The sequence below is a fragment of the Sebastes fasciatus genome, chromosome 16, assembly GCF_043250625.1.
Source record: "Sebastes fasciatus isolate fSebFas1 chromosome 16, fSebFas1.pri, whole genome shotgun sequence".
NCBI lineage: Eukaryota > Metazoa > Chordata > Actinopteri > Perciformes > Sebastidae > Sebastes > Sebastes fasciatus.
In genome coordinates, this window is record NC_133810.1 from 21,853,010 (window position 1) to 21,873,887 (window position 20,878).

The window sequence follows — 20,878 nt, forward strand, 5'->3', positions numbered from 1 at the left end:
TGCAAGCATACAGTGTGGTAGTCATGATTTGCCCAACAGCATTTGTTACTGGCAGACCAACCTCTCATTAGAAGCATTTTTCTCAATCAGTGTTACGATTATGAGGGGGTCCTTGGGAACATTTTCTTAACTGAATGGGTCCCTGGCCCCAAAAAGTTTGAGAACACCCCTGCTCTAAACCACTTAATGGCATTTTATGATTATTAATATATTGTATGTGTTGGTTACTGGCAAACTTCACAGACCATTAAAATAGTCTGGTCCTTTAAAGCTACAGTGGGAAGAAATGGAGCAAATATTATAAATAAAAAGTTATCTTTATAAAACGGTCACTATATCCTGACAGCAGTGCATGAGACAGGTAATCTGAAAAAAATTATATGTCTCTGTGTTCACAGATTTCACAGACAGGAGGAAAACAACCAATCAGAGCTGAGCTGGAGCCTGCCGCCTCTGAGCAGCTGTCAATCACTCGCCAACTCCGATCAAACGGTTAAACTAGGCAGCGCTGATGAAATATGAATCAATATTCTGTTACTGTAATGCCTATTTCTCATCTCAAATGTTTTCAGAAACATCTTGTAGTGTACTGTTTTTTGGGTTTTTTTAAGTTATTTTTTTGGGGGCATTTTCCATTTTTATGACAGGACAGTGGATAGAGTCGTGAAAGGGGGGAGAGAGAGAGTGGATGCGGAAAGGGCCACAGGCCGGATTCGAACCCGGGCCGCCGCGGTCAGGACCAAGCCTTAATACATGGACGCCCGCTCTACCAACTGAGCTAACCCAGGCGCCCTTGTAGTGTACTGTTTAGCTGTAAAATGAGAGTTTGTGACCTGGCAGCCATGTTGAGATCAGTTGAAATACCAAGCACCGCCCACCAGACGGAGCACAGCCAATAGGAACGCTCAATAGGAACGCTCTCTCTCTGAAATGACCTGTGATTGACCAAAGTCTCCCGTCACAGGCTTGATTTTTTTAAAGCCAGAGTAACAGAGCCATGAGGAGGTGCAGAAGTCTAGTTATCTCTCAGAACATTTGAAATAAAATATATGCTGAAAGGTTATTATGAAATGTTTCTCCAATGATGCCAAAAACACTGCAGGTTTAATGTTTAGTGTTTAAAATGTGTAAATGCACCTCTTGATAGGCCTGCTTTAATGGTATTGATGTGATGTATGTAGACTAGTATTCTGATACATTGAGTACTTATTGTGAGCTACCCATGTGTCTGTGTTGTGCGTGTGTCCTGTCTGAAAGTGAGAATGCTGCTGAACTTTATTTAGGAGTTGAGAGTCAGGCAGCCATGATGATGATGAGGCTGCTGCTGCTGCAGGCGGAGTCTGCTGGCCTGAACCCTCTTTCTCTCTCTCTCTCTTTCTCTCTCTCTCTCTCTCTCTCTCTCTCTGTCTGGCTGGTTGCTGTCCTGTCATCGTCCTGGGTGTGGTCTTGCAGAGAGTCCGGGATACCGTTAGCAGGAAATCTAGCTCAGTCCATTTCACTTTAGGGCGAAACAAAGAAAAAAACACTCTCACGCGCGTACGGTTGAAACTAGTTGTTCGCGGTCGAGCTCCAAGTAACGGTTGTGTCCTCGAGACCGGAAGCCGTTAGATTGGCGCCGTTGTTCTGATGGGAAAAAGTTTTCTGCTGCTCTCGTCTCGTTAACCGGTCCTCTCATTTAACTACTTAGTCTCTTTTTAAAAGCTGAACCGGACGGAAAAGAAAGGAAAGATGCCGAAGACGGTAAGAATGAAACCTGCATGAACGTTATCATGTAAAAACTACCGTATTTCTGTCTCAACATTATCTCTGTTAAACTCCATGTTGGACTCATTGTTTGACCCTGGTTCTGAATATTAACCTTAAAATACCTCTAACTGCCTCCCCGGTACGTATCCCGGTATTTAACCGGTATTTTACCGGTATGTTACCACCCTTTTCATCCCTTCGGACTCTCTCTATGAGCTACTGGGGTACTTTCCGTTAGATGGGTGCGCGTGCGCGCTCCCGCCTGTTTGTTCATTAAAATTAGCGCCTTTACTCGGGTAATTCATTCAGGCTTTGTGGCTCAGCACGGCACGTTATTAGGTTTCTATGAGCTGCTCTGAACAGCTGAACAGCCTGAAATCACGTCTGTGGACTCGGCTGTGAGAGGAAGCCGCTGTGTGGCCTGCAGTGAGCCTGCAGTCAGCCTGCAGTAGCCACCGAGCTAGGCCTCCTCCTCTCCTTCTCACTCAGCTCTAACCAGGAGGGATCTGAACTGTCATTCAGGGCCAGCTGTGCTGCCCAAATCTGGAGCAAATGGAGGCAAACTTAAAACAGGGAGGTGGCATCTAAGGGGAGGCACTAGGAGAACTATTAGGCCTTATCCACTGTGGAGAAAAGAGGACCAAATGTTGCTCTGCTCTGTGATATCAGATGAAGAAGCACCCCAAAGCTTCATATAGATTAGTGCTGGTTGTAGCCAGTCTGAACAAAGAGAAGGATGGCCGCACACACACACACACAGACTGGACTCTTTGTTTTATTCAAACAGCATTAGAGGAGGCAGAGCCCCAATGTTTCACGCCTTCATCAGAAGTGAAAGTGGTGCATAACCCATCTCTTCTCTGTGTCCCTTATGAAAGCTTGAGTTGGGCTTTCATTCAGCATAATGCTTTTTGAATTAAGAAGATAAACGGAAACCTGTGTTACGTCCTTCTTATCTACAGTTTGTTCAGAGCTGTGATACCCACATGCCCACTCTGGCATTAAAAGGAACAGAATGTTACAAAAAGAGTCACGGATGACCCATGAGAGGAAGCTGATAAACCATTTAGATGGCACTGTAATTCATTAAATCACTATATTAGTATTTTTTCAGCATGAGATTATCTTGTTGTTCATCACTACCCTGGGGTACCTGCTTCAGACTCATAATTTATCCCTTATTAGGGATGCACCGATCCGACTTTTTCCCGATACTAATGCAATACCTGGGCTTTGGGTATCGACCGATACAGAGTACCGATCCAATACCAGTGTTTGATTAAAAAAACAGAATGCCTCACTGTGTGGAAGTGACTGGAACAGACTTGACTTAAACATTGCTTTCCTAACTTTGTGAAACAAAATTTAACAAAAATGAATACATAGATAAAATTGGTCAAAACTTAAAAATGCCAGTATATAATGTTTATTGTATAGAAATATAGAATTGAATTTAATAGATCGGACCCATTGTCACCGATACCCGATCCAGCTATTTGAATCAGTATAGCCTGATATCCGATCGGGTATCGGTGCATCTCTACCCCTTATTATATCATTGTGGGCAATGTGATACAAACTCATAGTTAGAATGTAATTGTAAAAAAAAAAAAAAAAACTTGCTTACATATGTATTTTATCACTGCTGTGCTGACATATCATTAAACCTGTATTGTGAACTCCTACACTTCCAAATTACAAACAGAAGTACAAATGGAACCAAAGGCTGTAGCTGCTTTCTTCCTGCAGTGTTGTTTCTGCTAGTACTTCCTCGATTTTTTTTCCAGCTGTCAACCTGAAAAAAATGTCGTAGCATCCTGGCATTTAAAGTGCATACTTGGAGCGTTCACTACACTCCTCTTCCTGAAAGGAATTCCTCTAATCATAGCAGCATTTTAAAGTTTGCTTTATACGGCCAATTTATAAAGGTCAAATTGTGCTATTGGAGCAATTAAAAAATAGGTATTATTGATTAGTTATTAGCCATAAATTGGCACATTTAGTCATAAAATATGTTACATTTTAAGGGCAATTTTTAGCGCAAGACAAGAAAAAACTTTCAAGTTCAAAAATACATCTGAGCAGTAAAACATTATTGATCAGAATCATAGATCATCATAGTTGGTATCCTGTTTGTAGTAGGGGGACTTTATTAACATAAGCATTAACATTGTTTATCTTTTTCACTGCAAGTGTTTACTATGCTCTTTATATGTCTTTTTAGTCCTTCGCTTAGTGTCACCCTTAGTGCCAACATTTCTGCAGAAGGGATGCTGTTAGCCTCAGCAACACCAGAGTGCTAGCCTGTAGTATGTAGCTACTGAAGTAACAGCTGGGGACCTGAAAGACCTCTAAAGAATCTGTTTGGCAGTCACGATGGGTTCACATTAGCACAGGGACACTGCAGGGAGAGTGCAGCTGTGTTGCAGAGACCTTCGCCTGTACATAATGAAGAGTTAGAAAAGAGGAAACTAGTAGTAGACAGAATAGATGGTCCAAGGGAAGCAGCGATATTTTCTCAAAAAATAAACAGGGACGATGAATGATGACCAAAAAGTATTGTGGGATATGTTAGACAATAAGGCTTATATTTATGATATTCATATTAATGAGCAGCATATGATGTGTTTCCAACGTTAAACATATAAACTAGGGGCCACCAAGAGAAGGTATATTTTGTCTCCTTTGTGCTGATGCGGCAAAGCCGCAGCACCTGGTGGATGGTGATATCAGTGATGAAATGGTTAAAACCGAAACCTGTTATTGTAACACTCAGTGGTCTGTTTCCTTTTGTAAAGCTTGCGGCGCCATGTGAAGATGCAGTAGACAGAAATGGCGTATGAAAGGAGGAAGCTGGACACTGATTCAGCAAATGATCCAAGCTCACTCTGCATCAGTGAAAGTTGTTTCCCCGATTTGTAGTCGCCAGCTCAGGGAGTTAAATTCAGTCTATTCCTTCATAACAGTTTTTCCATCAACTGTTTTGGTGTTTTATTTAGTGTTTTAGTTCACTATAACAACCTTGACGTCTCACGAAAGCAGTAATTATTGAGAAACTCTGCCTTTGCTGGACTCCTCCTGGCAGTGCTTGAGTTTCCCAAGGAAGTCATGTTGTGACTCAAGGTTTCTGCACTTACATCAGTTCCTCTCTGGTAATTTCCTTGCCTGCAGCCTTATAAGGACTTTCACATCACGGTCTAGCTGTTCTGCCTGCTCTCCTCTAGCGTGGTCCTCAGATGCCATGCTCCACTTTAGATTGCATTACAGCAGCGCAACAAGTTCAGTGCTTACTGTAGGTCTCAGTGTTATTTTACATTTTAGTGGATATTAGTTTTTGAATTTAGATTGTTTAGATGTTGCTGTGATGTGTAGGTATGGCTTATTAACTTCTTTTTTAAGGAAGCACCCACCGTTTACATTTTAAATAGGCCAGTTTTATCTCAAGCACTAAACATTTATGGTTTTAATCCTAAAATCTGACCCCATGTTGTAACAAAAATATATATTTTTCCAGTTCATTGACTGTATTTCTGATTGGGCCTTAACAACAGTAACAGCTTGCGCTCTTATTTTCCTACTTGCTCTTTGAACAATATAACCAATAATGTTAGTCATATTAACAGTTAACACCTTTTTATCCACAAATACAGACACAGAAACTATTATTATTACACAAAACTTGAGCTTAACTTACCATTTTAGCCTGTTCTGTAGAAAGATGACGACAGATGCAGTTTTCTTGTTAGGAGCACCAAACTTTTAACAAGTGTGGCTATGGAGAAAATGGAAAGACCCAGCGGTATGCAAGTAGGGGATTAAAAGAGTTTGTAGTACACATAGCAGAGCAGATTAACAGCGTGTAGAGGTAGAGGTGTTGGACAAACTTCAGTCAAAAGTTGTGGAGCTTTACACAAATACCTATTGATTTTTTTCTGTTTGGAGAATATGAGAATATCAAACTTCTGATTGTAAGTTCTTTCTTGTTATTCATTTATTATTTATACTTTTTATGCACTTATTATCTTCTGCTTTTTGTCTATTTCTAAAGCTGCTGTTGCAATACATATAATTCTGTTTAGATCATCTAATGTTCTGTATAAAATATAACCTACCATTATAGTCGTTAAAATATTATTACAAATTGGATCTTACGATGATATGAGATTAATATTATGATTATTTATCCCTCGTTGTAATGAAAGTGTGTAGTACAACCTTCAAGCCAGCAAAGTTCAAACTGTGTACTTAATAAAAGAATAGCGTAAGCAAAGCACTACGGTGAGCATTAGTCAGCTGCAAACAGAAGTGCCTGTGGTTTGTATTAGTGGACGTCTTGTGTGGTAAACGTCGTGTCCATAATTATTACTACACACCAAACAAATAGAGCAGGAGGATAACTGTACTGTACATAATCTCTGTCAGTGTTACCAGTGGTCGTCCTGTCATATTGATGGAGCTGCGGGAATTTTGACAACTTCTAGGGATTGACCTATGCTGGAAGCATGGAATTAGGTACATGAAAATAATTTGTATATAAAATGTATATCGGAGAACATAGTCAGACAAGCATTAGTACCTCCTAGTCTTTTTGTTGTCTACATATTTTTTGCGTATATGGCTGTAACAATATAACACAGGATTTGAACCCCAAAGCAGACTTGGCAGACGAAACGAGTAGGGATAAAGCAGTCCTTACTTGGTCAGTTGGAGGCTTACAGTTGGCAACATGACGGCTGGCACAGTTGGCAAACAAAATACAGGGGTCAAATGAAGGCAATATGTCATCAGAATAAAGGCAGCAAGAGCAGAACAAGTGTTTGAAAGATCAGGCGACGTAGTCAATTTGGCAAGAAGTAGTAGTAGCACCTGAGTGATAAAATGATGATGTAGGTGATTGGAGAGAGTGAAGCTGCAGTCTTTACCACAATGGCTGTTTTTATCCAAAACAACTCGAAAGTCGGGCTGGGTGGTGTGGAGAAAATCAAATATCACAATATTTTTTACCAAATACCTCGATATCGATATTGCAATGATATCGTAGGGTTGATTATTGGTGCTTTTACAAAATATTTACACAATAAGATTTTTGATAAATAATCGGCAATAATGTGGGTAAAGGCAAATAACAGCTAAAACAGTCTGGTAAATTCAGAAAATTACATCCCTTTAAAACTAGGAACAGACAAAATTGCATTCCTTTAAAACCAGGAACAGACAAAATTACATCCCTTTAAAACCAGGAACAGACAACATTTATGCCATATCACGATATTTCGATATCCAAAATATACTGCACAGCCCTACTAGAAAGCCAGTTTATAATTCTTGTAGTGACATTTGATTAATTTAAAAACATGGTCATGGGAACCCATTCTAAAAGACCCTTTGCCCTTGTGTTTACTGTCCCCTGCGTATAGAGAAACCTCATCCTCTTCTCTGTTCTCCCTCTTCCTGTCGCCCAGTTTGTACTCTTCAGCCGTAGGGTTTCTGCAGTGTAATGCTACAAGGCATCCAGGATGAGAACACACTACTGAAATAAGAGCACTCGTGATTTTACTCACTAGGATCCTAATTGTTTTTTGTAGCATAGATGCTTTCCTGTCGGCTCGCTGCAAACTCAGTATATTGCCTCGTATATTGGCTTTAGAGGATGTAAACATGCTTGTTGACTTGCTCACAAGTCTTCTCACATGATTTCCCCTTGTATTACTGGCTTCAAGCGATAACATAACAAGGCTATTGTGCTCTGCCTCACAGATTTGGTCATCACCGTCACATTTTCACACTTCATATTGAGCTTGGCATTAACTGTTGACTGTGTGCTGTCGGTAGTCACAAGGTTAGACTGTAGATTTCAAATACTAACTGTACTTACTCTGTATTCACATTTGAATACAGGTGTTCCACCTAGATCTTATTTTTGTGGCCTCTGACATTCAGATAAGGTATGAATCAGGTAGTGGTAGATATCAGTATCATGGTTGCTGTGGTTACTAGGGTGGATCCATTGTTAATGAGATGTTCAGCATAGTCGCTGACCTTGTATGACTGTTATGGACGTCATGATTCAGAAGTACGACTCCGATTTAGCCGTCGTATACCGTCGTGTATAGGAGTTAATCGCGTTTGTTATATTTGTCACACATAAAATGGTATGGAGTATTGTGCACAGCGATGAGATTCTGTTGCCATCCACATACATAAGGATGCAGTTGGTCAGCATGTTTTGTTCCCTCTTGCTCCTAAAACCACTCCGCGGTATCTCCTGTGTTGTCTTGGCTTTGGTTGGAAGGACTCTGGTTTTAAACAGCCCACAGAGATAACACTGGTGTGGGAATGCAAGGATGATGACTCACTGAATGCTGGGATGTCATAGGTTCTCCCAGTGAATCATTTTACTGTTAATTTCCTTTCTGTAATATGTATGGTGATTTTTTTTAAAGGGGATCTCAGTGAAGAACAAAGTATGCTAGCCTGTACTTACATCATTGGGTCTGCCCTGGGCTGTACCTCTTTAAATCACACCTTTTCTTTGAGTGTCAATAGTTTTGCTTCCTCTTCCTAACAAGCTAACATGGGGTTAGGGTGTGTTCACTTTTGGGTTCACTTCTCCATTGTTTAATATTCATATATTTTCATTATAAAAAGAAACTTGACCACTATGACAAATGATAGTTAGTGGGCTTTGTCTCTGTTGAAGGGCTTAATGCAGCTTTCAATATTTTCAGTCATACAACTCATATTTTCTGTTTTACCCTTCCCTCCATTGGCTAGTTGAGTTTATCAGTTAGAGTTTTCAGCATTGCAACTTGTACTAATAGTGACATGAGTTGTAATTAAGCCAATATTAAGTGTAACTTATTGGGTAAATTTGTAAATAATATGGATTTCAACCATGCTTGTGGCATGGCACTATAGATGCAGATAGCAATGCCAGCCTGTTGGACGGTTTATAGCTCCACCACTTTGGTCCAGACTGAAATAACAACTATGGGCCATCATGAAATTTGGTACAGCTATTCATGTTCCCCACAGGATGAAATGTAATAACCTTGCTGTGATCCCTTTGTCCAATAATGTGGTTTATGACCAAATGCTTTCAAAACTAATAGCATTCAGTCTCAGCTGTGTTTGTTGCTAATTAGCCGATGTTAGCATGCTAACTCGCTAAACTAAGATGGTGAACATGGTAAACACTATACCTGCTAAACATTAGCATGTTAGCATTGTCATTGTGAGCATGTTAGCATGCAGATGCTAGTTCAAGGCACCACTGTACGTAAGTACAGACTCACAGAGCTGCTAGCACGGCTATACTCCTAGTCTTGGCCAATAATGTTTTGTAAGTGAGAACCAAAGTGCAGTTCTCTTGAAACTAGATGTGAATCTGATTTGAATACTCAGTACTATATATAAATAATAAGTCAATACACTTTTATACCATATCATTTTTATATTTCATGTGATTTAATATCAGTAATTAGATAATGAATTAGTTATGAGGTGACGAGATTGTTTGAGAATTCAAAGTCCAGTTATACTAACACAAGAGGAGTAGAGACCTTGATGGATGTGCGGTCAATAGAAGTAATAGGACACAGCTGTATGAGTAAGGATAAAGCAAATGGAGTTATTAAAATGAACCCAAAGTTTCAGGCAGTGAAGTGGAGAATTCTTGAAAAGAGCTTCACAGATTAAAGAGGTGATTCAACTAAACAACAGCATGTCAAAAAAGTTAATTAAATACAACAGTGTAACAGAGTTGGTATTTAGATATGCTTCTAAATGTATAGTTTGTTAAAAGTTGATCATAGTGTTGGTGTGATAAAAAAAACAGAAGGTAGAACAGGTCATGGAAACTCGACACATGGGCCTGCTGTTTTTGAGCATGTGCTAATAATAGTGTGTTAAGTGCTTTTGAATTCTGGCCATGAGAGACACACCCTAACCAGGCAGAAACTGTACGAGTGCAGTTCCCTTTTCATGCAGAATTAGCCGTTCTGACACAGGAAATGAAAGCACTGAAACCCGAGCAGGGTGGCCATGAACTGAACTCTTATCTTTACACTAATGAAAAAAATGTTCATCAAAGTTCATAATTGTCAGTTTAAAGAGTGGTATGTCTAGATGTCTTGAGGCATCAGTGTTGGAGTTCAGCGTATAGGCCCAGATTGTATGTTTCACTATAACTCTTTCTGCTGGTGATGACAGGAAGTGAAGTATCCTGAGCAGTAAATGGGGTCCTGCTGACATGAATGGGAAAGAACGCAACTCTAATCAGCCCCACAACTGGGAAATAATGCACACCATTGTTGTTGAGGGCAGGCGTGGGCCTCAGCCTGCACAGTTATTTCCCAATAGACATGCTTGCTGCTGTTTTCGTCATCTCTAAGAGGACAGAGAAAATGAGAAATGCCTACATGGTCAGTTTACTCAGTACAGAATGGATTTATTCTCTGGGCGACCTTATGGAGGGGGGCTTTAAGGTTAAATATATTCATTCAACTTTTGACATATCATTTTGCAATAGACAAACATTTCCAGTCTCTTTAAATAAGAAGTGCCTCACTGGGTAAATAACCAGCTGTAACAAAGCATGTTACCTGAAAAGGATGAACCTTGTTAAATTCTGCCACGGCAGACTAGCAGCTTAGCAGAAAGCTGACAGGTTGCTTGATGCATGACAGGATGTAGGCGACTCTCATGAGAGCTCAGCGTTCAGCAGCAGTGCCTCGCAGCCACCAGAGGATGTGGTTACTTCCTGTAGATAAGTTCTGTACTGAGTCAGAGCCAGATTGGCACGTTTTTTCACACACATGAGACGTGATCTTTCATGAATTCTACATCTATCAAAATACAATTTTTCATGATATGATGATGGCACATGTGGCCTGTGGAGTGTGTGCACTGAGGGTTGTGGGTGTGGTTCACAGACAGGTTTATTCATTTATTCTCAGCAGCTTAACTGAAAATTGGCTGAAGAACCACTATATGTAGAATTATATGTAATTATATAGTCTTATTTTTTCTTGTGGCATTCTGTTGATTGCTTTTTTGATACTACCACTGGGGGGCAACATTGGGACATTTTCAAATTCTATATATGGTAAAGAAAGATGATTTTTTTTTTTCAGTTAAAGCATCAAGGATTCCACAAAATGATATGTCAGTGTTGACCTAACTTTGAGACAGATTTCCCATGTTAGATGTGTATGGAGAGACATTTGAAAATGGATTGAATGAAGTCCTAAATTTAACAGTGAATTTTGACAGCTCAAAAAGCTAAACGTGAATCAATTTCTTTGAGACACAAAAGCCAATAATCTTCTGATCATGATCAAGAAATATAATAAAGCCCCCTTTTTGCTACTTTGATTTTAGCACAAGGATATATATGAGATATTTATTTATCCAAAATGCTGTCTATGTCGATTTAGATAAAAGAAACAAATCACTCATTCTTCCAATGTGCTGTTTTTCCTCAGATTAGTGTACGGGTCACTACAATGGATGCTGAACTGGAGTTCGCCATTCAGCCAAATACAACAGGGAAGCAACTCTTCGACCAGGTATGAAAAGCGAATGAGTGTTAACGTGCTATCCAATGACAGTAACAGACTTTTGAATCAAATGTATTCTGGAAGCACAAATTATGGATTGTGTTTGTTTTTGTGTGTGATATGGGAATATTTTAACCCTCTAAATTACTGTACATTAAGTTATAAGCAGCAGATAAATGGTATGATGCTTTATTTTAAACTACGGTATAACTACCATACTAATTACTGCAATAGTTCTATAACAACACCAATAACATAACAATTGCCATTGTTAGTCCAAATGCATTTTATTTGCCATTTTAAAAACACATGGGATATAACACTGCTATATTGTCAAAATTATTTGTTTTTGTAATTTTTGTGTTTGTAAGAGTGTATGAAACAAACATACAGTAGCATGACAAATGGCACCTGTTGTCTGTGGTTCACTGTTCATAGACGTCTCAGAAAACAGAGCGTGCTAATGTTCTGGTGAGGAGGCACATTACACAATACTTCTGCTTTTATATTTTCAGGTTGTTAAGACCATTGGGCTGCGAGAGGTCTGGTACTTTGGACTCCAATACCAGGATACAAAGGGTTTCTCCACATGGCTCAAGCTCAATAAGAAGGTGAACTCCTCTAATACACTGTTTTGCTTTTCTTTGTCAAAACTGAACTTACAGTTGAAGTCTATTTACAGAAACGTAACCTCTACCCCTCACCCGTGCCACGCTTTATTTTAGGTGACAGCCCAGGATGTGAGGAAGGAAAGCCCGCTGCTGTTTAAGTTCCGTGCCAAGTTCTTCCCCGAGGATGTGACGGAGGAGTTAATCCAGGACGCCACGCAGCGGCTCTTCTTCCTGCAGGTGAAGGAGGGGATCTTAAATGACGACATCTACTGCCCTCCAGAGACGGCGGTTCTCCTGGCCTCCTACGCGGTTCAGGCCAAGTATGCTGACTACAACAAGGAAGTGCACACGCCAGGCTATCTGTCCAGTGAACAATTGCTCCCTCAGAGGTAACACGGGTTTATATATCGCCACTTCAACGTGGCAGTTAATGTCAGTCACCTTTCAGCCAGTGTGTTTTGTACGAGACGTGTCTCTCTGCATGGCTCCTCACACTGGGATGTCTCATGTTCTCAGAGTTCTGGACCAGCACAAACTCAACAAGGACCAGTGGGAGGAGAGGATTCAAGTGTGGCACGAAGAACACAAGAGCATGATGAGGTAACAGCTGACACACGTGTGCACACAAACTATTGAAGAAGAGCCCACTTGCTCTTTCAAAAGATGCTATTTCAAGACAATCTTTCACACTCTTAGCCCAAAATAGGGACTGAAGGGTGTACATTGAATTATAGGGGTGTAACAATAAGTTTTTACAATGATACGATACGATACGATTTCCATGGTTCCGATACAATTCAGGACGATATTTGGCTCATCTAGAGCGATACGATACGATACGATTCAATGATTTGAAATCGATACAGTAACTTTTTTTGCCAAAAATTCGGTCAGTGTGACTGTGAAATAAATAGCTGGATACTGGACAATAGAGGTTAGGATTCCTCAACGTTTTTCTTGTAAGGGAATCAGGGATAAATTAATTATGGATATAAACAAGTAAACAACGATTAATGGCAAATACATACACCTTTTATTTGAAAATAATAAAAAAAGTGCAACTGCAAGACCTGCTGATTCAGTTCTCAAGATACAAGGCAATGCAATATTTAACAAAAAATATATTAAACCAACTTCTATTCAAGTTAAATGAACAGTGGTTTAACCTGCTGCTTCTGTCCTCATTTACAATATAAACTGTAGAGCAATAATACAGTGATCAACAGCTGATAGTGATCAAACAGCTTGGGACAATAATCATTCCTATACAAACGCTTTTTAAATAATCTGCTTATAGTAATCAAATAGTCCACCTACAGTGTTCTTTTGGGGTTTTTTCATACATGAAAACATCTGGAAAAACATTTTAAAACTACATTAGACTGACAAGGTGCAAATCCTTAATATCGATACAATCGATTTGTGTTTCAAATCGATTTTATATCGATATACGTCTCCCGTGAAGGAAAACTTGCCGAGTGCCTATCGATGTAGTTGTATCGTAGGAATATAAATCAATACATCGATGTAGTAGATGAATCGTTACACCCCTATTGAATTGTATATGAGGCTTGAACTTTACATGCCTTTTTGAGCTCCTGATTCAAAGTCTCAAAGCTCCAACATTTCAGTTGTTTGTGTGCGCCTTTAATCGCTTTCTCTGAAGCACTAATTAAAGACGTCTTAATTGTCCACAGAGAGGAGTCCATGATGGAGTACCTGAAGATCGCTCAAGATCTCGAGATGTACGGAGTCAACTACTTCAACATCAAGAATAAGAAGGGAACAGAGCTGTGGTTGGGAGTGGACGCTTTGGGGCTCAACATTTATGAACAGAATGACAAGTAAGTGATTTCACAATAATGTGAAATTGCCATGAATGCACATGGTCAGCATAATTATTAAAATGACTAGTTCCTGTCCAATGTAATGCAGCTGACCCAAAGGTTTTTGCATTGTCTTCAACAGAATGACGCCCAAAATTGGATTTCCTTGGAGTGAAATCAGGAACATTTCCTTCAATGACAAGAAGTTTGTCATTAAACCAATCGACAAGAAAGCACCTGTAGGTTAACCCTTAATAACAGTGTTAACATTGATAAATCATCTGTCTATGTGTCACTCCCTAATAGAAATCTCTAATGTCGCCATTTTAGGACTTTGTATTCTACGCTCCGAGACTGCGCATCAACAAGCGCATCCTGGCTCTTTGCATGGGCAACCACGAGCTGTACATGCGCCGCCGCAAACCCGACACCATCGAAGTGCAGCAGATGAAGGCTCAGGCTAGGGAGGAGAAGAATCACAAGAAGATGGAGAGGTAAGAGTCACAAGCTGCAGACAGAAACTACACTGTATGATTTCTGATGTTAGAAGCCATTTAGTAAATGCCTTGTGTATAATATGGTGATCATCTGCTCGAAAGATCATGATTACTGTATGATTGTTGTCTCCGTTTCCATCAGAGCTCTTCTGGAGAATGAAAAGAGGAAAAGAGAAGTCGCAGAAAAAGAAAAGGAAAAGATTGAAAAGGAAAAGGAGGAATTAATGGAGAGATTAAAGCAGATCGAGGAGCAGACGAAAAAAGCCCAACAAGGTGAGTGACCCGTCAGTATTCAAGAAAAGCCTGTCGATGTACTGTAATGAATGCTGACAATGTTTTTTTCCTCACAACACTGACCAAGTGCTTCTGTGTATGTGAATATGTGTCCTCACAGAGTTGGAGGAGCAAACACAGAGGGCTCTGGAGCTTGAGGTGGAGAGGAAGAGCGCTCAGGAAGAGGCTGGACGTCTGGAGGCCGACCTGAAGGGTGCCGAGGACGCCAAATCGGCCCTGCTGCAGCAGTCAGAGAACCAAATGAAGAACCAAGAACACCTGGTCAGTTAAACACTGTTTGTCTAACCATTGAAACTAGAAAATGTAAGGCTTTGTAGGCTGAAAAAAATGGGTGTTCTTCTGATGCTTCAAATGTTAATATCAAGAGAATTTAAAGGAAAATGTCCTTTTAGGCGACAGAGTTGGCTGACCTGACTTCGAAGATTTCCCTCCTGGAGGATGCCAAGAAAAAGAAGGAAGAGGAGGCAGTGGAGTGGCAACATAAGGTACGATCTGAGTTATGACTTTTTTTTATTCCTTTGATTGCAGTGGCAGTTATAGTTTTTGAAAATGAAAGCACAAAGGAGAGTACTGTATCACGCTCAACTTTAGAACTGATGACATGAAAAGAAAGTGTTTGTTTGACTTTTTACATGCACAAATGACTTGCATCCATAGCAGCGTTAATAGGTACTTACATATACCGCTACATTTCTTCTTCTTTCCCCTCTTTCAGTCGGTAAAAACTAAAATGATGCACTATAGCCATCACATGGTGAAAAGTGAGACAGACAGACAGCCAGGTCACTCTGGTTCTTTATCCATTCCATAATCGCTTATATTGTGTTTCTCCATATCATGTTGAGAGCATTTCACGTTAATACGTGACCTGAAGGCCACCTTAGTCCTCCAACACGCTTGTGAAACTGCAGTAACGTGAGCTGCAGAGTGCAAAACCGTTGCTTCTAATCTAGAGTTATTATGGTAAGGATGGCCACAGGTTTTTACTCAGTGGCTCATGTTACCTCAGTCTTGGAAAGGCAGGAGTGAGCGGAGGGATATTCAGTTGGTTGCAACCACCACCACAACATTAAATGCCGCCAAATCCTACACACTGTACATTTAACTAAGGGAAACAGTAATTTCTGCGTTGCTGCACTCAATATTTTCTGCTTGGGAAGTCATCAGACAACATAAATACAGGTTAATGGCACCTGTGTTATGTGATCAGCTATGTTCAAAATGAGCTGTGAGGACATGGCAGAAATAACATGACATAATCAGTCTGATATTCTGATGATCATGTTGTCCCTCCCTTGTGACACAGCAACGACAGACATTCCTGAGGTCTCGTTGTTGTGTGTTTCTAGGGGAGGGGTGAAAGCTCACAGCTCACCTCATGTCTTTTTTGGCAAAGACCATGTGTGCCAGGCCAACCCGGCCCAGCCCCTTCATTTTTTTTGGGGCAGTGTGACTCATGCTGTTTTGTGGTGGTGACGGCCGTCTTTGTGTTAAGGAAATCCTCTTCCTCATAACTCTGTTGCACCATTATGATATTCTGACGACTGCTGTGCTAATTGGTGGTTTCCACGTCATGCATTTTTGGCATTTTTTACAGTTCAGTTTCAGTTGAAATTCCAGTCTGACTTACTCATAACCGGCTGTTATTCCTAGCAGCTCATAGCACACACACACACATATTAATCTGGTCAGTTATTTTTTAATTCTTGTTCAATGAATTTTGTAGCAAGTTGTCCTATGGCTGAAGGGGATTATTTGTGTCTTTAATAAATTGTTTAAATACATTTTTAGTGTCTAAAATAATATAAACTAAGTTGCACAGCCAGTATCGTAGAGCTGAAATGATGAGTCAATTGATTTTCTGTTGATTGAGTAGACTCTCCAGCACCACCATGAGGTTGATTTCGGCTTTTAGAGAAAAATGTCTCAACAACTCTGGGATGGATTGTCATGTAACTTGGTGCGACTTTCATGTTTCCTACAGGGTGAATGTGTTGTGTTTGCCAGTGTAGAAATAGTTCTATTTCTCTGTCCAAATTGCAGCGAGCCCTGTAAATACAATGCACCTCATTATCGCCTCATTGGCGCTCTCTGTTCCCTCAGGCCACCACGGTGCAGGAGGACCTGGAGAAGACCAAAGAAGAGCTCAGAAACAAAGTGATGGTGGCCCACATCCAGGAGCCCCTCAACGCAGAGAACGAGCACGACGAGAACGACGAGAGCAGCGCCGAGGCCAGCGCCGAGTTCACAGACGCCGCCACATACAAGGACCGCAGCGAAGAGGATCGCATGACCGAGGCTGAGAAGAACGAGCGTCTGCAGAAACATCTACTGGTAAGTCTTCGCTCGTATCTCATCTATCAAGTTAAATTTGATCCGTCAATAAATTATTGGATCGATAGATCAAAAGGCTAATTGTAGTATTGTAGAACTTATAGGACACACACATGCTTTTTAACCCCTTACCATTCCAGCCCCTTTTTTTAGAGTGTTGGGGATGGGGAACAGGGGAAGTTCAGGGGTAGATAAAAAGTACAACAGTATATGTCACATAGAAGCTGAAAGCTGGGAACCTGAAGATTAATTAGAGATGCAGATCTGCACTGTGTGTCAAATTGTTCTAGTCATAAATCAGAAATAAACATGAATTCATTCATTAATTAATGAATTCATTAAAATACATTTTGAAAGTGTATCAGGGCTTAGAACGTGATGATAGAAGTATATGATAAACATCCCCATGCTCTATTATGTCTCATAAGTTGCTACAGCAATATTTGGGTTGATATCATTTGTTACACAGATTTGGTGCTAAATTTAACCATTTTTTACCACTCAGGAATTGATTAAAATTATCAATAATCCCTCCAAAATACCACATTAAGACACAAAGTCCTTGAGGAACACCACAGAAAAAGCCATGCTGAGAATTCTGCAAGAATTACATTTTTCGGAGATTGGATGGCGAGCACTTCTTTTCTAGAAACTGCTGAGAAAACCCCCTTATTGTCAATCTAGCTAGGAAATCCATCCTCTGAATGCCCTAGGTCTCTAGTTTGTGGATGTAAAGTTTCATGAGGCTGTGATTATCCTAGAGGTCACAACAGGACATTTTATACAGCAATGTCAAGTTTAAAAAACAAAAATGGTCTCATTACAATGAAATTAGTACTATGGGGACTAACATCATCACACATGAATACAATTAGGCTCATTGGATCCACAAGACTCTCAGCTTTACAGTGATACCCAATTTATGCAATTCCAAGACCCCAGTATGCAGAAATATTAAAATACACAATTTTTAAGTAACTAAAAAAGTAACTAAATATTGAATGGCCCAAAACTGCATGTGATCATCATAAAGTGCACATATCTGTAAAGGGGAGACTCGTGGGTACCCATAGAGCCCATTTTCATTCACACATCTTGATGTCAGAGGTCATGGGACCCCTTTGAAAATGGCCATGCCAGTTTTTCCACGCCAAAATTTTGCCCAATTTGTCAGTTTGCAGCTTCAGTGTTGAAGCGTTGACACTTAATATAAGATAAGGTGAATCCATCAGATGTTATTGATGAGTAAATCCATTTCGATGATACTGGAGAAAAGGAAGATAAAGAGAAGCAGATGATTGTTACATTTTAAGCTGATATGGTTAGTCCTAAAAAAATGTGCGAATTACCAAAAAGTTCACAATAATTTTTCACATTCAGGGATAAGAATGAGTCTCACATGTTCACAATAACATCCTGCGGTGAGCTGTATTAACGCTGCGACGACTGTATTTCCAGGCTTTGAGCTCAGAGCTGGCCAACGCTCGGGACGAGAGCAAGAAAACGGTGAACGACATGATCCACGCAGAGAACATGAAGGCGGGACGAGACAAGTACAAGACCCTCAGACAGATCCGGTCAGGAAACACCAAACAGCGCATTGACGAGTTCGAGTGCATGTGATTGCATTCATGTCTGCCTTTCTGCCTGGACTGCAGTCCTGCCTCACACAAGCTGTTTTCCTCTGTACCCAAATAAATCAGATCCACAACATGACATGGTTGCACAAGCACAGCACAATGTACAAATATGGATCTGGAAAAACTCCCATTTGTTATCATTCCTAACTTTGAATTTAGGCAAGTCACTGGTTGAAAAGGGACATACTGTATTTTAATAGTACATTATGTAGCATATTTAGTAATGGGCTCTCGCCTCATTTCACGACACATTGAGTAAGCATTTTTAATTTCTTTATATATTTCTGTCATGTTTTTGTATCAGGATTTCAAAATAAAATACTCAGAGGCCAATCCAAATTACAAACTGAAAACTGTGCCTGTAGACATATAATATTTCTGCTGTACACATGCAACGGTTCTTCGCAACAAGCTGGATTTTTCAGACAGTAATATTTCTCCCACAATCCGCTGCCCATAGTTTTAAAGCCAAATGCACTGTAATCTATGTGGAGCATTAATAGAGCAGTATTATTTTTGAAAATTTACTTTTACTTGCTTATCATTTGAGTGTATTCTGCCTGCTGTTACGAATCATACAGTATTTACGCCCCAATCACGAAGTGATATTAAAGATCAATTTCATTTACATTTTTTGTCTGTTTTTACATTTCTGAACACCTTCCAGTCAGTTTGCAACTACATTACAAAGCGGTTGCTGTTATTCAGTGCCATCGTCTTCGATTCAGCATTCAATTTAAAAAACTGATACGACATTTGAAGTTGACTTTACTGTATCTTTAAGAGTTTTACCTTAGTTTTATTCCTCTGCTTTTATTTTTTAATTCTGCTCATCTGTGAAGATATTTGATAATCAAAATAGTTTTTTCCGCATTGATATAACCAGTACAGCAGAATGAATTACACTGTAGTCGTCACATGTCAAAGTGGCTTTTGTTGGTGAACAAATACCAATAAAGTCATCTGTAAAGGTAAAAGTTGTAGTTTAATCTTACACGCTCGCTCATGTGTTTTCTTCACAGGCGAAAACTTTCTCTCCACAAAATCTTTTTAGAATTTGATGCACGGATTCAAAAAATTTCATTAAACATGCACTGGAAAACCTTTGCTAAATGAGTCAAGGCAGACTCTATTTCCAATGCATGCATTTTTGATATTCTGTATGTATTTAATTACATTTGTGTATTTTGGAATTTGGAATTTTTCAGAAGTGATAGAATTATGTAAGGTGGAAAACAGACACCACTGAGGATATTTTTGTATTATAAATCTGGCGGTGCTTGTCAAAGGTAACAGTTTTTTGTTCACGAAAAAACAGCGTTTTTAAATCAGTATTTTGTTGTAAACTAATAGAACAGCTCACTGCTGTGATAGTACAGCTGATGGAACAAGCAACACCCCAAAACATGAAAAGCCAGACGCTGCAGGAAATTCTGTTCATGGTATGTTGGTTTTAAACCAATCCAAAACATTTTGCACATAACTTCCTTGTGTCATCGTTCAATATTTTGGCGTGCAGACATGCAAAGGGTTTTGCTTGTTCTCAGATTAGAAATTAGCGTTTGAAAGATTTGTTTTACACAATTTTACAAGTTCAAAGTAACTGTATTTTAGTTTTTATTTTATTTTATTTTCTATTATTGAATGAATGTTTGTCATTTGTACCAAGATGCATTTTGGTATACAGTATTCTTGCCCATTGCTGCGTATGATAATTCTTGTACCATGAAATGTATAATAATAAAAAAAAAAAAAAAAAAAGCATTCATTGCTATTTTGGATACCGCTCCATGCCTTTGACAATAACTTTTATAATGCTGCACTGTATGTTCTACCTGAAGCACCGTGTATCGACAGCCTTCTTTTGTTACGAATCAAGTGTCATTTGAACCCAAGTCGTCATGTGTGAAGAAGAAATGTATTAAAAGATGCTACTCAATATTTTGTCTTGAATCAAAAAGGGCTGAAACATAATATTGTGACAGACAGTGCCTTGCCCGGGTTTCCCATCAGATCTTGCTGCTTCAAGTCTTCCTTTCACCAATGAATAAAAGTCAAATTAAAATGCATTTTGCTCCTGACTATTTCCTCACTATTGCTATTATAACTATTGCTGCTACTGTAGCAGTTGTGTACTCTCTCTTTGCGTTGTGTTATTAATGATGTCCACACACCGTCACTTTTGGCTCCAACTCGCCGTTTATTCTGATAATACAGAGATGATGTTAGATCTCCCAGTCAGTCTCACAGCGGCAAAGCTTCTCAAAGATGCTAAAACAAAATGATATCAGTTAAAGTTGTTGTTGATTAGCCAGCTAGCTTTAACTAAGCTAGCAAAGTCACCGACAACGTGGCGTGTTCAACAAAGTG

At 39.6% G+C, this 20,878-nt stretch overlaps 1 protein-coding gene across 1 annotated transcript; it reads left to right on the forward strand.

Annotated features, from left to right (window-relative positions):
- Positions 1–1,379: 1,379 nt before the first annotated feature.
- Positions 1,380–20,577, forward strand: LOC141753434 (moesin a). The gene is made up of 14 exons (XM_074612094.1): positions 1,380–1,740; positions 11,232–11,315; positions 11,822–11,917; positions 12,032–12,306; positions 12,434–12,517; positions 13,615–13,761; positions 13,886–13,982; positions 14,074–14,237; positions 14,383–14,513; positions 14,635–14,795; positions 14,927–15,019; positions 16,638–16,868; positions 18,327–18,716; positions 18,769–20,577. Exons 1-13 carry the CDS (start codon positions 1,729–1,731, stop codon positions 18,489–18,491), a joined length of 1,740 nt encoding a protein of 579 aa, XP_074468195.1. The 5' UTR covers positions 1,380–1,728; the 3' UTR covers positions 18,492–18,716; positions 18,769–20,577.
- Positions 20,578–20,878: the final 301 nt, after the last annotated feature.

What these genes read in the sequence shown, in the direction of transcription:
- LOC141753434 (XM_074612094.1), top strand. An exon ending in GAACAATTGCTCCCTCAGAG is followed by an intron (nt 12,307 to 12,433) that starts GTAACACGGGTT and finishes TCATGTTCTCAG; the next exon opens with AGTTCTGGACCAGCACAAAC. An exon ending in GAACACAAGAGCATGATGAG is followed by an intron (nt 12,518 to 13,614) that starts GTAACAGCTGAC and finishes AATTGTCCACAG; the next exon opens with AGAGGAGTCCATGATGGAGT.